The 18,858-nt window shown below is 45.3% G+C and overlaps 1 protein-coding gene across 1 annotated transcript in view; it reads right to left on the bottom strand.

Moving 5' to 3' along the window:
- LOC147697775 (E3 ubiquitin-protein ligase TRIM39-like) overlaps positions 1-18,858 on the bottom strand; it is a 367,381-nt gene that overhangs the window by 112,069 nt on the left and 236,454 nt on the right. Inside the window, exons 4-5 of the mRNA XM_086933341.1 lie at positions 15,546-15,568; positions 14,575-14,693 (exon numbers count right to left, since the gene is read on the bottom strand). Coding sequence (XP_086789467.1) covers positions 14,575-14,693; positions 15,546-15,568 — 142 coding nt within the window. The remainder of the gene's footprint in view (positions 1-14,574; positions 14,694-15,545; positions 15,569-18,858) is intronic.

Raw genomic sequence — 18,858 nt, 5'->3', positions numbered from 1 at the left:
AAAACGACTATAAAGTACAGGCCAGAAAACTTAGTCAGAAATTGGAGAACAGAGACTATACACCCACTACTATATCTAAATGTCGGAAAAGAGCTAAACATCAGCCCAGAGAATGCCTCCTACAAACTAATGTAAAAGAAACAATCCCTGACCTTGTGACATGTGTTACAACATACTGTCCAGCGACATATACAGTGCAAAAAATAGTCAACAAAAACTGGCGAATATTAACATCAGGCAAATTCAATTGGCCAAAACCAAGATTCGCAAATAAAAGAACACGAAATTTAAGAGATATGCTCGTGCACACACGACCCAAAAAAAACTAAAAGCAACAGTAACGAGGAACACAGAGATGGCCCCAGTTACTGGCCACTATCCATGCGGCTCCTGCTTAGTGTGTAAATTAACAACAGCAACTAAATCCCTACAACTTACAGATTCACTGCTCTGGACACAAAGACAACACACTAACTGCAACTCTACTCATGTAATTTACATGATTCTATGCCCTTGCGGAAAGAAATATAGTGGCATTACTTGCAGAAAAGTGAAGACCAGGATCGGGGAGCAAAAAATTAATATCAAGACAAAAAAGATCACTACGAAATTATGTGCCCATTTCACGGAATATGGTCACAAAGCTGAAGAACTCAGATGGACCGTCATCGAAATGCTACATGACAAAACTACCAACGCAGAGAGAACATTGTTCGAAAAAGAACAAAGATGGGTAGACCGGCTGAAAACCAATCTAGAAGGACTCAATGATAACATACCGTGGCACCAATTTGCGTAATATAGATCCTAAATCTGATCATATTAACATTATAATGTACATTTACCTCCCAGTCATGAGGGGAAAATTATGATTGAACCGCTATAATAAGAACATCTTTAACATCTATATTGAGGACAGGAAGGCATTGTATTATAAGTTCATTCTTTAGTTCCTATGTAATACTGAGCAGTATGTAAACACCCAGTTGTACTTTCTTAGTGTCTATGACATTTGGCACGAGAAGATGTGCCCAGAACATATCAAAGTGTGTGTCCGGGGTACCTTATGAACTTTAAAACTACATCCTCGTAAATTTAGGAATTTCTATGGATATCTAATGTACTATTCTAACTATTTGTCAACCACTTTTATTATTAAAGTTCGAACATACAACATCCTTGTACCATATTTAAAATACTACTATATACATAGATTTAATAGAAATGTACATGAAAATACATCTAGATTAACTATGCGACACCTTAAGAATAGCTTCACATAACAAACGCTAAAGACGATAATACGCCAGTCCTCTTTCTATCACGATGCCTCGCGGTACACACAGTAAAAGAAGGCTCCAAACGATACTTCCGCATCCAGGGGCAGAGCCAGCACAAGACGCGGAGGAGCCTCCACTTGCGGGTGAGAATTTCAGCCGTTTTTGAGAAGAAGAGCAGCGTTGGGTAAGATTAATCTGTTAATGCAAACCCTCGTACGCTTCCCTTACAGCCTGGGACCACTGTGTCCACTTTCCTCTGAAGACACGCGGCTATAATATTACAGAGGTAATGCTTCCAAATGTGATCCCTGCCGAGTAAGACCATTACAGAAGGTGTGGGTAGTGATATTTGTGAGCTTGAATACCGAATTTTATGAGAGATCGACACATCCCCTCATAATTAAGAACCTGATATTATTCTCTTAGAATGTAGAACTTGATATCATCTCCCTAAGCCCAAGCACGATGGTCTCCATATGGGACTTTTCCTGTGAATTTACTAAGCTTAACAATGCATTTTATCTCAAATCGAGAATTTAATAATAAGTGCTGTATATATACCCCCTATTTTTGAATGTTTCTTTCATTACAGGTGCCCATTACCTCTTTAGAAACAAAGTGGCAACACAAAAACCACTGAGACTACTACACAAATCGTGTGAATATAGTTCCATTTTAGTTTTTTTGTCCTGACGAATGCCCCCTAGACCCGGCTGGGCGAGGTGGGGCAGAAACATGTTGACTATTTCTTGATCTTTCAAGTGGTATAATCAGATCAAGTAACCCGATCTGTGTGTATACCCGACTTTTTTAATAACAAACCTCATCCCTTGGTCAATAAAACATTTTCTATGATGTAGGCTTGTCTTTTATAAAAAAAATCTTTGTGGGCTTATATATATCTCTGGACACTAATGCGCTACACCAGAGGTTGCCTCAGGCTTGAGGCTGGCATACAGCACGAATTAGAGAACCCGATGATAATGCCATAACGCATATGTGGGGCGGAGAAACGATATAAACCACAACCGAGATCAACATAGCATTTATGAAGGTTATCTAAGAGAACTATTGTAACGCAGTTACAAGTGTCCATTCTCTCACTGATTTTTTGGATTATCCAAGGGGAATTGAATGGACAGCTATTCCTCCTCCCTACCTGGTGATCAATACTAATGACCAACTTTAAACAACTTCAATTTGCTTGTGAAACCATACAAAAACATTTAAGTGGGAGTTCAACCGGTCATATGGTAAAGGTTGTAGCAGCAAAATTCCTGCCCTCGCTCACATACGGCTCGGAAATGATGGCAACCAGGGACTCTACAGTGCTAAACCTTACCCAATCAAGATTGTTTAAAAACCTCTTCGCGATTCCGCGACATATTTCACAAGCCCAAATACGTCTGGAATACGCGTTAACAAACCAGATTCTGGCAAGACAAGGGGCCCTGGCCAAATACTATTGGCGTATGAGGGACGCCGAAGATAACTCACTTGGGAGCGCTAGGTGGCGCACTGGTGAATGGCCGTTTGAGTAAGAGGCTCTCGCCGCCCGTGGAAAATAAATCCGTCAAAAATCCTCTGAATTGGCATCCAGGAGACCCAAACCCAGCATCCTCACTCCCTGACGATCTGCGGAGCCTCCTGTGAAAGTTGCAGACGACGAGGTGCTGTGGGGAGCAGAATATTGCTTCTCCTGTACCCGGCGCGCTTACGAGTGACTCATCAAGGCCGTCAGCATTTCTTTACGAAACCACAGCAGGTATATGACTTTCTCAAGCATCTTCGGCGTGCAACAGTGCCTGAGGAGGGGGCAATGAACGAAGAGAGGGAGCCGCCGGATGAGGAGGATGCTGGTGAATAATGTAGGATGGTGTCCCCTACGCGCTTGCTCCACATGAATACACTGCAAGTAGGATCCACCCACACTTAGTTGGGATCGAGCAATATTATAATGACTGGGCTATTGGACTCCTTCTGGATGCTGAACATTGACTCGCTGGGCACCCCATTGGCGAGTTGGAGCTGCAGTGCTTGACACTTGGCTCCGGCAGCATGGGGGAGGCTGTGTTGCCACCTAGATGACTCTTTTTGTGTGTTCCCCCATACTTACCTGGCCACAAGAGTTGGCGAGGATTGTTATTTGGGTGTTTTGGGGTGGTTGGAGGGGTGGGGGGGGGATCCTGTACTGGCAAGTTGGGGCTGCTTCAGTGGGAGGGGGGTGCGGGGAGTGATGATGGGTTTGGTAAAGTTACTTCTTTTATTCACGAGAATGATTTAATTTCATGGTGGTTCGTGACCCAACTCGGAATGTTAGACATGAATGACATATTACACACCTCATCGGTTGTCATAAATCTTCTGAACCCTAATGGCTAGACAACCTGACGCACAATTTAATGTCATTACCTGGAACGTGAGAGGCCTAGGGGACCCTAGGAAACGGCGACAGATATTGGCATACCTTGATAGGCACCATACCCATATAGCAATGTTACAGGAAACACACATAGCACCGCACAGACATACGACAACAAACCAGATTCCGGCAAGACAAGGGGCCCTGGCCAAATACTATTGGCGTATGAGGGACGCCGAAGATAACTCACTTGGGAGCGCTAGGTGGCGCACTGGTGAATGGCCGTTTGAGTAAGAGGCTCTTGACGCCCGTGGAAAATAAATCCGGCAAAAATCCTCTAAATTGGCATCCAGGAGACCCAAACCCAGCACCCTCACTCCCTGACGATCTGCGGAGCCTCCGGTGAAAGTTGCAGACGACGAGGTGCTGTGGGGAGCGGAATATTGCTTCGGAGCTCTGACTGGAGCGGGCCGCTGGAGCCTCCGATGCACGCGTCCCGGATCGGCTGCTCACGCAACTCCGGGGCATAGGCGACGACGTGAGGCCGCGAGCGGGCCGCTGTGCGCCCGAGATCCTTTGAAGGCCTGACATCAGAATTTCGGCCTCTTGCAGGTCGCGGAGGACTACTTGAGACCCCCCTCGGATCGAGGAGACAGCAGGGCGAGCGGACCATCGCTGATTACGGAGGTGGGGCGAAAATTCCAGCTGCCCCCCCCCCCTGGAACTCACTGCGCCATTGCTCACTGAAGGGCACCCTGGACTCACGAGTGCAGCGGGACTGTTAATACCTTGGCCCTGCCTGGGGAGTAGGGGCGAGTGGCCCCCTACCCCCCTGCCATCGAGGGTGAATGCGACACTGCTGATCACTGTAACGGGCCAGTCGCGATTGCAGATTCCGGACTTGCCATAGCTCAGCGTGCAATGGGGAGCCTGCTGTACACTTCACACCACCCTGGACTGCTGTTAGAGCCCCCCCTCGGCTGGAACCGGATCAACGCAGGCCACAGAGATAAGATCGACTGCTGATGTCCTAGCTTGGACCCTTGCATGCAATCCTGATGTGCCCCAAGCTAAACCTGAGGCCTATGCACTGCACGCGTGGGGCGGACCCCCGGGAGGACCACAGCAGCGTGCAACTTACGCGAGACCTGTAGTCCCTTTTTTTTTTTTTGGATTGCCAGAACTGGGGCCTAGACTTTGTTCCCCTAAAGGCTGCATATTTAAGGAGCCGGCCCCCTGCACCCTGTCCTATCCTTACCTGGCATTGCTTGCTGGGCTGGCCCAGTCGCCACCATGGGCAAGGGAGACCCGAAGCAGCCTAAACTCACCTTTGATACCCCCAGGAGGACCGTCCGGACTGGGCGAGATCCACCTGCCACTTCCTCCGGGGCTGACTCGGCTGCAGGAGCGGCGACACAGCCTGCTGATCTACAGGAGATACTACGCGAAATGCGCCAGGGCTTTGCTACCATAGCGGACAAAGTAGACAGATTATCCTCCCGAATGGATGGGATTGTCCATAAGATGGATGTCCACGAAGAACGTATCACGGAGGCGTAAAGACGTATATCGGACTCGGATGATGTGCAAGCCGGACATACTACTCAGCTCTCTAGAATGGAGAATCTGCTGCGTGTCATCGTCTCCAAGAATGAGGATTTGGAAGCCAGGAGTCGAAGAAATAACATAAGCATAATTGCCATTCTGGAGTCCTCCCAGTTTATAGTTGAGAGGGCGCATCGATCGCTAGGACCTAGACCTAGGCCCGGAGCGCCCCCACGGCCCATAATTGCTAGACTCCTTAACTATCGGGATCGTGATGTTGCGTTGAAGGATGCCCGCAGTAAAAAATCACTATCCTATGATGGAAACTCTTTCACTGTGTTTCCTGACTTCACCCCCATGGTGCAGGAAGAACGATGTAAATTTTTGGATGCCAAAGCGAAATTGCGTAATGCTCAAATCGATTACGCTCTCCTGTACCCGGCGCGCTTACGAGTGACTCATCAAGGCCGTCAGCATTTCTTTACGAAAGCACAGCAGGTATATGACTTTCTCAAGCATCTTCGCGTGCAACAGTGCCTGAGGAGGGGGCAATGAACGAAGAGAGGGAGCCGCCGGACGAGGAGGACGCTGGTGAATAATGTAGGATGGTGTCCCCTACGCGCTTGCTCCACATGAATACACTGCAAGTAGGATCCACCCACACTTAGTTGGGATCGATCAATATTATAATGACTGGGCTATTGGACTCGTTCTGGATGCTGAACATTGACTCGCTGGGCACCCCATTGGCGAGTTGGAGCTGCAGTGCTTGACACTTGGCTCCGGCAGCATGGGGGAGACTGTGTTGCCACCTAGATGACTCTTTTTGGGTGTTCCCCCATACTTACCTGGCCACAAGAGTTGGCGAGGATTGTTATTTGGGTGTTTTGGGGTGGGTTGGGGTGGTGGGGGGGGAATCCTGTACTGGCAAGTTGGGGCTGCTTCAGTGGGAGGGGGGGGGGCGGGGAGTGATGATGGGTTTGGTAAAGTTACTTCTTTTATTCACGAGAATGATTTAATTTCATGGTGGTTCGTGACCCAACTCGGAATGTTAGACATGAATGACATATTACACACCTCATCGGTTGTCATAAATCTTCTGAACCCTAATGGCTAGACAACCTGATGCACAATTTAATGTCATTACCTGGAACGTGAGAGGCCTAGGGGACCCCAGGAAACGGCGACAGATATTGGCATACCTTGATAGGCACCATACCCATATAGCAATGTTACAGGAAACACACATAGCACCGCACAGACATACGACCTTTGCCTCTCGATGGGCTGCACATAGCATCTTTTCATCATACTCCTCCTATGCTAGAGGCACTGCGATATTGATTAAGAAAAATGTCCCCTTCCACATTACAGGATCGATTGGAGACGATCAGGGTCGATACTGCATGATCTGGGGCTGATTGGGATTGGAGTCGGTCACATTGGTTTGTTGTTACGGCCCTAATGTAGACAACCCCGACTTTTTCTCCTCTCTTTGGGACAGGATTGGGTCCATAGGCTCCACGCATATTATTTGGGGCGGGGATTTCAATGTTACATACGCACCGGCGTTGGACAGATCCCACCCCAGCCCGCACCATCGCACTAAATCTAGCCTACTTCTGAAAAAGATTATGAAGGAGAATCAACTGGTAGATGCCTGGCGACACATGCACCCACTGGACAGGGAAGGCACACACTTCATGACGCATGCGGCCACTAGGGCCCGGCTGGATCTCTGGCTTGTCTCACTGGTCTAGCCCCTGCACTCTGTCAGGCCCACCACCGCTTGAACGTATTCGGACCATGCCCCGGTACGGATAGCCTTTTCTTCAGCTGACTTTAGTCCTCCCTGCAGCGCTTGGCGACTCAACACACGCATGCTCTTGGACATAGTCTTTCAGGAAGAACTGCGCGAGGAGGTACACAATTTCTTTGAGAGGAATAGGGGGTCGGTTGCCGCAGTAGAGACTATTTGGGAAGCCTTTAAAGTTACCATAAGGGGTTACTGCATCTCAAAGGGGGCCGGGGTACTTAAAGATATCCTGCACACCTTGTCTAGGCTGGAGCGGGAACTCCGGGCATTGGAGGATAAGCTTAGGGACTCACCAGACAGTGCAACACAGAAGGAATTGAGGTCCCTTCTTAATGAATATATGGAGGAAGCACAGAGGGAGGTGAACTTTAGGGGGAAACACTGACAGGCCCGCCGCTATGGCGAAGGAGAACGTCCCGGTAAAGCCTTAGCGGACGCTATCCGGCGGCCACGATATTCTGCCTTTGTGTTAGAAGTGGAGGATCGGAATGGGACGCGACACTGCAACACTGCGAGCATAATAAGTGAGTTTACCGACCCCTATAAAGCCTTATATAAGACCTCTGGTGCTGGGGAAGTGGACATTGATGCGTATCTGGAAGATATCGCACTTGGTTGGCTGAGTGATGCGGATGGCGCCTTCCTGTGTGCTCCATTCGAACTGGATGACGTGCGGGACGCCATAATGGGATTGCAATCCGGAAAAGCCACAGGTATGGATGGCATACCTGTGGAATTTTACAAAACCTATATATACTTAATGGCACCCATTCTCCGAGAAGTATATGAAGAATCCCTAGAAGTTGGTTCACTTCCAGCCTCCATGAGAGAGGCACTCATAATCTCCCTGTTGAAACCGGGCAAACCCGCTCATTTGTGTGAGTCCTACAGACCTCTGTCGCTCCTTAATTGCGATGCCAAAATCCTGGCCAAACTCATTGCTAATCGCGTTAGCCTCTTACTGGAACATCTTATTCTGCCAGACCAGTCCGGCTTTGTCCCTGGCAGATCCACCTCCCACAACCTGAGGACCCTATTTACAGTACTGCACAACGTTTCCCCTGAACTACCCCTAGCGGCGGTCTTTTTAGACGCAACCAAAGCTTTTGATTCGCTTGGGTGGCCTTTTCTGTTTGGGATAATGCTCCGCATGGGCTTCCCCCCCATATTCGTATCGTGGATACGCTTACTATACCACCAGCCAGGAGCGAGAATACTGATTAATGGACGGCTCTCCAACGCTTTCTTAATTACCAGGGGCACGAGGCAGGGATGCCCGTTGTCCCCGCTCCTATTTGCTATAGCCACTGAACCTCTAGCTGCCAGCCTACGGCAACATCACAATGACCTGGCCCTCCGTCTTAATATGAGACAGATACTCATCTCTATGTATGCTGACGATATTACCTTGTATGTCAGAGACCCGCAGCATAACTTAAATACCCTGCTTAGAGAATTCGTGACATTTGGGCATCTGTCGGGTATTCATATCAACTGGGGCAAGTCTTGCTTCTTCCCGATTGCGGATGCAGTGACGCGTTTCCCATTGGACTACCCACTGCAATGGTGTGACAAGCACTTACGCTACTTGGGCATTAAAATTACCAGAGACCGGGATGAACTCATGCGACTTAATTATGGTGTGGCAATCTCACGCCTTACGGACAAAATTGACTGCTGGATTACACTCCCGCTCTCTATGGCGAGGAGGGCCTCACTTATCAAAATGGTAGTTCTGCCACAACTATTGTATCTATTCATGCATATTCCCTACTATCCTGGGAGACATTTTTTTCCCACTCTTAGATCCGAGCTGTGCAGATTGGTATGGGGAGGTAAGAGAGCTAGGCTGAAGAGGTCCACCCTTACTAAACCTTATGCAGCAGGCGGGTTCGGAATTCCTGATTTCGAACTTTATTATCTTAGTGCCCAGACACACTACCTTTACTACTGGATTAGACAGCCTAGGTATATGCCACAAGTAGCATCATCACTATTCACAGGAAACATATATATGTAGGACACACAAGTTTGTAATATTTGACACATACCCTCTGCATTCATCTGCGGAGTTCAAGCCATGGTTGATAGAGTCAATTCTATCTATCCAGTGACATTCTCTACGTTGTAGGATCTGCGAAATATCACCACCTCTTTCCGGCATTGTTATATTGTCTATAACTTGCCATCTGATTTGGTCAGCATTGTGATTGAAATCTTTGTAATGTGTTACAAGGGGTGCAGTCAGGATGAGTTTCCTAATCCGACTCCGATGTTGGCCTATTCTAGCTTTTATTGGTTGTTGTGTCTGCCCAATATAGGGCAGATCACAAGGGCACCAAATGCAATACACAACACTGCGAGTGTTACAATTTGAAAATGTCTGCAATGTATGTGTGATATTGCCATGTTGGAACAGAGTTGTCTTAAAGGTAAAGGGGCAGACTACGCAGTTACCACATGGATGGTGACCCACCACCCGTGGTAGACCCCAAGCAGACTCCAGTGTACCGCTTATATCACTGGTATTTTCATTTGAAGAGTGTACCAGGTGGTCTTTCAAATTCTTTGCTCTCTTGAATGCAAAAAGTGGCACTTCAATAGAGGGATCGAAGTTTTGTATAATATGCCAGTGTTTTATTATCAAGCTGCGTATTTTGTTTGTATGAGTACCAAAAGTAGTCACACAAACGATCTTCTGTATGTCTTTTTTGGGGCGTGTTATCAAAAGCTCCTCTCGTGGACAGTACCACGCACGTTTTAATGATCTTTTTATCAATTTGTTAGGATATCCTCTGTTTAGTAGTTTCACTTTCAGGGCATTTGCTTCTTTCATATAGTCTTCCCTCTGGGCACAATTGCGACGAATACGCAAAAATTGCCCGAAGGGAAGGCCATCTCTTAGAGCTCTCGGGTGATGGCTCTGGTAAGAGAGCAAAGTGTTCCTTTCTGTCTCCTTTCTATGTAGTGATGTGATCAGTTTGTCTCCATCACTCATGATATTAAGGTCAAGGAAAGCAATAGTGTCTTTACAAATTGTGGATGTGAACTTGAGATGGTGCTGTATAGTGTTCAAGTAGGTCAGAAAGGCATCAAAGTCTTCATTGGTCCCACTCCACACTAGGAAAATATCATCAATATACCGATACCAACATTTAATGTTGGTACGGTAAGGATTTTGATCATTGATGGCAAAAGATCTTTCTACCTGATCCATGTAGATATTCGCCAGGTTGGGAGCAAAAATTGCTCCCATACTGGTCCCACCACATTGTTGATAATATACCCCCTTATGTACGAAGTAATTCCTCTGGAGGGCAATATGTAGTAAAGAGATTATGAATGAGGTGGGCACATTCATAGGCCTTGCTCTGGTGTCAAGGAGATTAGCAATAATATTAATGCTCTACTCTTGAGGGATATTCGTATATAGTGACGAAATATCTAAAGTCACTAGCCAGTCTGTATTTTTATCAAAGGGGATGGTGTCAACTAAATTAATCATGTGCATGGTGTCTCGCACGTAACTTGGCAAATCAGGGACATAATCTCGAATTAAAAAATCTACATATTTACCAACAGGCTCTAAAATTGAGCCACATCCAGATAGGATTGGTCTGCCAGGGGGATCTGTGATGCTTTTATGGATTTTTGGTAATGTGTACAAAACAGGTGTCCTGGGGTTTGGAGCGTTTAGGAAGGAGAATTCATGCTTACTCAGGAAGCCCAAATCAAGACCTTGTGTGGTGATAATGAGTATTTCATCTCTGATGTCATTTAGAGGGTTATGTGTCAGTTTTTTATAATGTTTAGGTTCAGAGATCTGCTGATTTATAACTGTTTCGTAGTTAAGCCTGTTCTGTACAACAATTCCCCCACCTTTATCCGCAGGTTTCAGTATTATGGATGAATCTTGTTTCAGACCATTCAATGCTTCACGCTCAAGAAGTGAGATGTTATAAGGAATAAATGGTTTGGTGGTTCTCATAGTATCTACATTTTTTAAAATTATTTTCTCAAAAGTAATGAGTTCCGAAGGCATCATACTGTTGTTAGGATAGAATGTGGAAGGGGGTCTTAATCCTGTCACTGATTCTTTCCCTGAATATTCCTTATCTTTAAAGAATATTCTCAAGCGAATCTTTCTAAAGAACTGAAACAGTTCAGACTTTAAATTAAACAAATTCATATTTTCTGTTACCACATAGGATAAACCTTTACTTAACAAAGATATTTCTGAGCAAGACAGTATATGGTCAGACAAATTAAAAATAGGGATGGTTTCCATATTGTCTTCTATTGTGAGCCTCTGTTCTAATATGGTTGGGGCCCCCACTGATAGTGTTTGTTGCGGGTCTGCCACTCTCCGGCATATTGATGCCATACTCTTCTCTTCGGTCTTCCTCCTCTGCCTAAAAAAGGCTGACCTTGATGGGTATTCAGGTTACTAGGGCCTGGAGAGTTATTCGAATCACTTGAGTCACCTGATGACTCTGAAAAGGTCACAGGTTGATTTCTTTTAAACCGACCCCAAGTTTGTTGTCTGTTTGGGTTTTGAAAACTGGTACAGTAGTCTTCCTTCAAATATGGAAGGCTTTTTCTTTTGTAAAGTTTTTTATATCTTTTGATACCTTATCAGCCTTCTTTTTGAGTTCGAAAGTATTGAAATCTTGTATGGTCTTATTTAGTTTATCCAACAAAGTCTTTGCTTCTGTTACTCCATCCCCTTCTAGGAGTTCTTTCTCCAATTCCTCTATTTCATGAAGTTCTGCCTTTGAATGTTCAATGGCCGTCTCTACGCCTAAGACCATCCAATATCTTGAACACGTCACTGAAATATTACAAAAGCTACCCTTGAATTTTGGGTCTTCACGGAAGATCCCTGGTACATTCCTAATCTGAAGGCCCTGTGGTATTATTCCTGCTCTAAGATAATCTGACAGCATCCGAGCATGCAGGTCCGTTCTCACATGTTTCTTTTTCGCCTTCTCTAATTTATCAAGCAGAACTTGTCTGGGACTACTGGTCTTCGTGGGTAAATCCGAAAATAAAGAACAGGCAGGTCCACTTGTCAATTTGGTATTATAATCCTCTGTGTATAAAGGTGCATCTCTCTCAGCCATACCAATCCTCAGTGTCAACTATACCCTGTATTGTACAGGGAGGGAAATCCGAAGACAGATAAACCCCTTGCGATGTAGCCACCGCGCAAACAATCTTTAACAAACTCTCTGAATATTGGACACAGATTTTTGCGGCCCTTACCCAGATAGTCAATACAGATCTTGACGCTACCCCGATGACTGCATTATTGAGCTATGTTCCACATGTCTCCACAGCGCATAGCAAATTCGTAGCCCTAGCTCTGCTTGTAGCTAAGCGCCGCATCGCCTGTAGATGGGGAAGAGGAAGAGCGCCTAAGTTTAAGGATTGGCTTGCGGACATGATACACTGTCAGGAACACCTCAACATTTATGCAGAACAGCTTCCTACCAATTCACGACCCAGGGACATATGGGCGCCATTTGCAGCTTATCTGTTATCTCGTACAGAGACAGACGTCCAACCACCTGCTAACGCTACATTATAAGTGGTTTCTTTATGCATACCGGTCATTGGACTGATCGTCCTACAGGCCGCTTCCTGACCGACACTTTGATTATACTGTTAGCCCCTGTGTGACTATATTACGCACGGAAGCCCCCCCTGATCACCCTCTTCCGTCCCTTCTGTACTCTCATGTTTGCCTTATGTCAGTCTTATCTGTATAACATTATGAGGCTTATTGGGTGTTGCATCTTCTTGACCATTACTAAGTGGATTAATGACTTTTGACCCGAGTTCACGAAGAACCACTGTACCTATTGCACTTTTTTCCTTTTTTTTTATTTTTGTTTTCTCATTTTTTTACCTTGTTATGGGTTCCACCATGCACACGTGTATTTCATTAATGCTTAAATGATTGTGACGCTGCCGGCCCTGAGAGGTTGTAGGCGGCTTGCTGTGTCAGTTGCCTCATACTACTGTTGAATATCTGCTGATAATTCCCTCAGATTCAAAGCGCTGCCGGTCTTGAAATGGTTGTAGGCATGGAGCTGTGCAACCCACCTTATTCCCCAATAAAAAAAAAAAAAAAAAAAAAAAAAAAAGAAGATAACTCACTTGCCCACCTCTGCTGGGAAGAAGTTGAAAAACAGGCTAGGCTTTCCAACTCAACATGTAAGTCTCTCAGGCAAGCGCTTCTATCGTTAAATCTGGAAGAAGCCTGGTTTTCTCCCATGTCTTATAATGTTTTTAAACAGATCACTAACAAAGCTATCAAACAAGCATCGCTGCAAATGGACGAAGATTCAGTGGCTGGCAAAAGCCATGCCTGGATCGTGATGCCAACATATAACCAACTGAAACAACAGCCATACTTGCAAGAAAGTTTCAGGGATTATTACAAGAGGAAACTAATCCTTCTGAGGCTGGGTTGGTTCTCGAGCAAAGACCTTACCCCCAAATGGCTACGGACCTGGTCAACTTCAGATTGTCGCCTCTGAGGCAAGGGTGCAGAGTCACTACTGCACTTACTGTGTATTTGCCCGGTATTACAAAATCTAAGGAAGACGCTCTTGATACCACTCTTAAGAGAAGGGCAAGTCAGAACTTGCAGGGCGGCCGTGATAAAATGCCTCAGCGGGTCTCTGATACAACTTTCCTGCAAAACTATAACATTCCTGGCTTTCGCTGCCCAAGAACTGGAAAACAAGGCGGCAATTAAAGACGAACTGGGCCAAATGGTCCCCCCACGGTTGGCCCTGGACTCTCCCTTATTTTTCCAATAGATACCCCTTTTTTTCCACTCTTCCGGCTATGCACTTTATTCTGAGTCAATAAGTCTCAAGTTATATCTAGTTAAATCAAACCTCCAAGCAATTTGTATCCCTTGTCACAATACTCATTTGTTGTCCCGAAGCCTTAATGAGACAGTTATCCCCTTGCACAGCCTTGCTTGCATCTTTTAATATAATTTTTTTTCTTTTTACACATTGGTTGCATACTTGTGCAAAGTTGCTAACGACTTGTGTCATTTCACTGTGCCTTTTTTATGTGATTTTACGCTGTTTCTATGCTGACTCAAAGATGTTAACGTTTATCTCATGGTGGTAAGATCCACCCTTTTATGATTTTTACAAATCAAATAAAGTATTATTATCAGACCAACTTTCAACAGTACCATCAGACTCAAGAACCACCTATGTATAGTGCTAAAATACTGGGACAATCCAAATCAACTTGATACGTTAGCCATTGCTCACATTAAGTACCATCAACAGCAAGTACACAAACAGATTTTCTCTGCATGTGACAAAATAGTTCTTGTGGGTGTTGAAATATTCTTCTCTTGCAGCCTCGGTAACAGTTCCAGGTTCATGACAATCTTTTCTATTCTGGGTGGGTTAGTAGGTTTTAGTAACTCTGGTAATTGCAAGCATGTCTGCCTTATGCCAAGATTCTGGACAAAACTAATTGAAGTATTCACTAGATGAGTCTATCCACACAAAAACTTATTTAGATGTGTTTACCTGACCATGTTGATATATTTTCGTGCAAGATTGAATGTCTATGACAAAGGTCCTCCAGTTTCTTAACTTCTTCAGGAGACAGCTGTGGAACCTCCTCTGCAGATATCGTATTGTTGCACCTGGGAATGAGATATCTGTTACTTAAACCAAGGAAGAAGTCTGAAGCAGTAAACATGATGGAAGTCACAGAGAGAGATGCATTACCATTGAACAAATGTGTGAGAAAAATGAGAGGAAGGAGAGAATTCCGGAAAAGGAGTACTGATTGTGAGACTGGAAGCCTACCATCTGAAACAAAGGGGAGCACATAGATGTTTATAGGTGGATGAAGATGGCATAGAGAGACAATATTGGTGGATGCGTTCAAAGAATCAAAGATCTGCTGTGGTGATGTTGATTCACGTATGGCACGTCCACTGCACGCTTCACGCGTTTGATCATTTAATAGTGGTGGAGAGCTGGTAGATATTGTGGAACAGGATGAATAGTGGAACAGAATGTACAGCTATATTATGGTTATATTGTCCTTTTTAGTTCAGATATGGCCAGGAGCCTCATATTTATATATGCAGCACTATTGCTTTTTTGACCTCTGAGGGACCCGTGGTAGTATCACAATATTAAACGCACGACTACAAGTTTTAGGTTGCAAAGAGAAAAGCAGGATTGGGTGATAAATTTACTAGTCAAACAGCACAACCTGAGATCTCAGCACTGGGACTGGGTTCTGAAATGGTTTATTTTGGTAAAAAAGAACCACATGGATTGTACCGATTCACGTTGGAGGCCTCTCACTGGCACAGTGGGGTTTGAGACCTCCATTGTGAAATAATTTGGAGCTATGGAAGAACTTCGTGGAATAAACAAGTATGTGCGTTACGAAGATATAGGGGTGTCATGCTCCAGATTAGTGTTTTAACAGGAATTTCCTTCCAGGGGTTTTCCATGAAAATGTGATCAGACATCCTTACCTGCTTAAAAGGCTCTCCACATCCTAGAAAGAGAAACAGACAGACGACTCAGATCAATGTTATTGCTCTAGATGGGAACAAAAAACTAACATTAAAATGAGAGTTTACGTTGGTTTGACCACTTAGGTTGCATGGAGTATAGTCCACAACAGTTAGCCTATGACCAGATGTTTGATTATCTTCCCAGCAATGTAGTTACAAAGTGTGGACTCCCTTTTCCCTAATTCCCTAGGGGTACTCTCCTTGATTGTCCCAGCCATTCCCACTCAATTCTGCTTGACTCCCCCTCTTTCGCTTCCCTCTCCACCTAGATGGAGAGAGAGTAAGCACCTGTTCCCCGTTAGCCTGAGGGTTGGATGGAGGTATTGATTCTGGTGCGTGTGTGCGTGCGTGCATGTGTGTGAGTGCGTGCATGCGTGTTCGTTTAATTTTGTCTTCGTATGTGTAAATGTGCATTACAGTACCTAGACTGTAGTTGAGTGAAAGGGTGACTGGTCTAGAAAAAACAGTGAAACATTTCCACTGAGAATGCCAAGATCCTGACTAAAAACTGAAGTTATGACATTGACTAGTTCTGAAAACAATTCTCGCTCTCTGTCTCGATGTTATCCACACCAAAATCACTTTATGATTTGCCCCATCATAGAATTTGCTAACTTAAAGAACCTACTGTTCCAGCTTCCTTTGATTACTTCACTACCCTTTTATGTGCAACATATCAGAGGTGCTGGAAGTAGAGGTGCGGGGGAGTGCTTCAGCACCCACAAAATAACCATGCTATAGTTCAGAAAGTGAATGGGCAATCAAAATGCATTTACATTTTGTTTTTCTCTTTGCACATTTGCTGTTCGTTGAAAGATTTAGGTCAAATGTCAGCCTATGTCTTCTGGCAAATTGCTGCTTTTTCTGCTAACATCAAGAATGTTTAATTTTCTATCTTTGAATGCGAATTGAGAAGATTTTGTAAAGTGAACTATCTGACTTGTTGGAGGTAGGGGAGTGTGCAAAGAAAAGTTGTGGAATGTCCATTTTATAACACACATCAATATTTGAAATACCTGTAAATGAAGGAGAATATTTACAAGGATAACACCACTTTTTATGAAGTTCTGGTTGTGATAACCCCTTTGCCTTATTTACGTGGCCTAACATTGCCTTGTAAATAATGCCCCTTTCATGCAGCACTTAGCGTGAAAGGGGTGGGCAATAGGTGTTGCAGTGGGCGTTCCGCTGCAACACCCATTGCTATTTGGCACTGCTCCTTATTTACAAGGCTGGCATAAATATGGGGCAGCTTCAAAACTAAGACCAGAGAAAAACTTGTCTTAAACTGGTGCAACGAGAAGAAATTATTAATTTCTCCTAGTTTGTGCTATTTCTATGTGTGCTGCAGAATGTAGCACCCATAGAAAGAGCAAATCACCATTTGTGATTGTTCATGTGCAGAAGGATGTCCCTTCCTGCACGTGAACAATCATTAGAAAATGGCAACTTCTATATGAGGTGCATTCTGCAACACCAATAGAAGCTACAAATGCCCATTAGGTATTGTTAATGTGCAGGAAGGAACATCTTCCTGCACTTGAACAATCATTCCATGCAACACAGGCACCCTTGCACTATGGTAGCCAGTGCTACGCCACTGGCTACCACTCTCCTGCTGAATGGGCATGGCTCATTTGCTACACTTGTCTCTTTGAGTGACACTTGGATTTTTTACAATCCACCTGACTTCAGTGGTGTAAGATTGATGAGAGCACCCCTACTCTGAAAGGTGTTCCAGCTCTGCTGCAACATCTCTATTTTTAATAGTAGGCAGTTTTACAGTACTGATTTCTAAAATGTCATGTAATGTGCTGCCCCTTCTGATAGCGGAACATACCTCTTTGGCTTGCATTGTGGATCATGATAATAATGATTTTTTTACTTTGGCGTCACACAAAGGGCAATCAGTACTTTAGGTGTAATGGAAAAGGGGAGGGGCTCTTAAAAGAGTGTGGCTTAAGAAGCATAACTAGTAACCTTTCATAACAACAGTGGCCTATGTAACTAAGGGCAAGGCCTAATTAGAATTCTGTTCTTGAAAAATAATAAAATAGAGTCTTACTCAACAACGAATAATCGAAAACTGCAGGCAACAAGATATTTATTTAGCAGTTTATATAGCACCATTACCCTCGCCAAGAGAAATGAACTAGATCAAATTAAAGGGAAGCAATCCGCATGCTGGCAGAAGACCTCAGTCATATCAGCAAGATTGCACGTTCGCAAAATAAATGCTGTTACCACAATGATGTAGGAGCCAGGGGGACCATAGCAGGACTTTCAGAATATTCCAAAGCATCACAGTCAGCAGCGTCAGAAAAGGAAGTGACTGCAGTGGAATTATTTATCTTTCTTTGTCAGAAAAGCAGCCGCCGTGCGTCCATTGGGGCGTAGGGGTGTAGCCCCACTAAGCCTGGTGGACGCACCTGCTGCGGCACAACGAGCTCCCAAATTAATATAATATAAAGCGCTTTCAGCGGGGGTTCCGGACGGGACACACCCGCTGGAATAGGGAGTGCGCAGGGGGTGGGGCTGCCGGCCTGGCATTTAAAGTTAAACAAACACTGTGGAGTCGGAGTTGCGCATGTGGGATTATGGGCAGAAACTTGCCCGAGCATGCGCGTCAGCGTCATCTAGACGGTGAGACAGACCGAAGGGGCCAGGGGGTGCGGCTTTAGCCGGCCCCGTCGTTTGGAAGGCGAGAGGGCGAGTGCTGTGTGTGCCTCCCTAGCCAATCCTGGTGCTTCTGCAGCGCCAGGATTGGCTGATCCACCGCGCCAAGGACAGGCAATCCATCATTGGATGCCGCATGTAGGTGGCTCAGGCAGGCCGCTCAGCACTATATCCTGCTGGCCAATCACTGTGACTTCAGCATTTTCTCTCTCTCTCTCTCTCTCTCTCTCTCTCTCTCTCTCTCTCTCTCTCTCTCTCTCTCTCTCTCTCCCTCTCCGACTGAAGACAAACAAAGAGAACGTCGATTCCCTGTGTTCGTGCTGGTGTACTCTCACACACGCAACGCCACTCTCACCCATGCAATGCAACTCACACACGCAACGCCACTCACCCACGCAACGCCACTCACACACGCAACGCCACTCACCCACGCAACGCCACTCACACACGCAACGCCACTCACCCACGCAACGCCTCTCACACACGCAATGCCTCTCACACACGCAACGCCACTCACACACGCAACGCCACTCACACACGCAACGCCACTCACCCATGCAACACCTCTCACACACGCAACGCCTCTCACACACGC

Source organism: Lissotriton vulgaris, chromosome 8, assembly GCF_964263255.1.
Source record: "Lissotriton vulgaris chromosome 8, aLisVul1.2, whole genome shotgun sequence".
Lineage (NCBI taxonomy): Eukaryota > Metazoa > Chordata > Amphibia > Caudata > Salamandridae > Lissotriton > Lissotriton vulgaris.
Note: the sequence above shows the minus strand (reverse complement) of the source record. Positions and strands in the feature narration are given on the sequence as shown.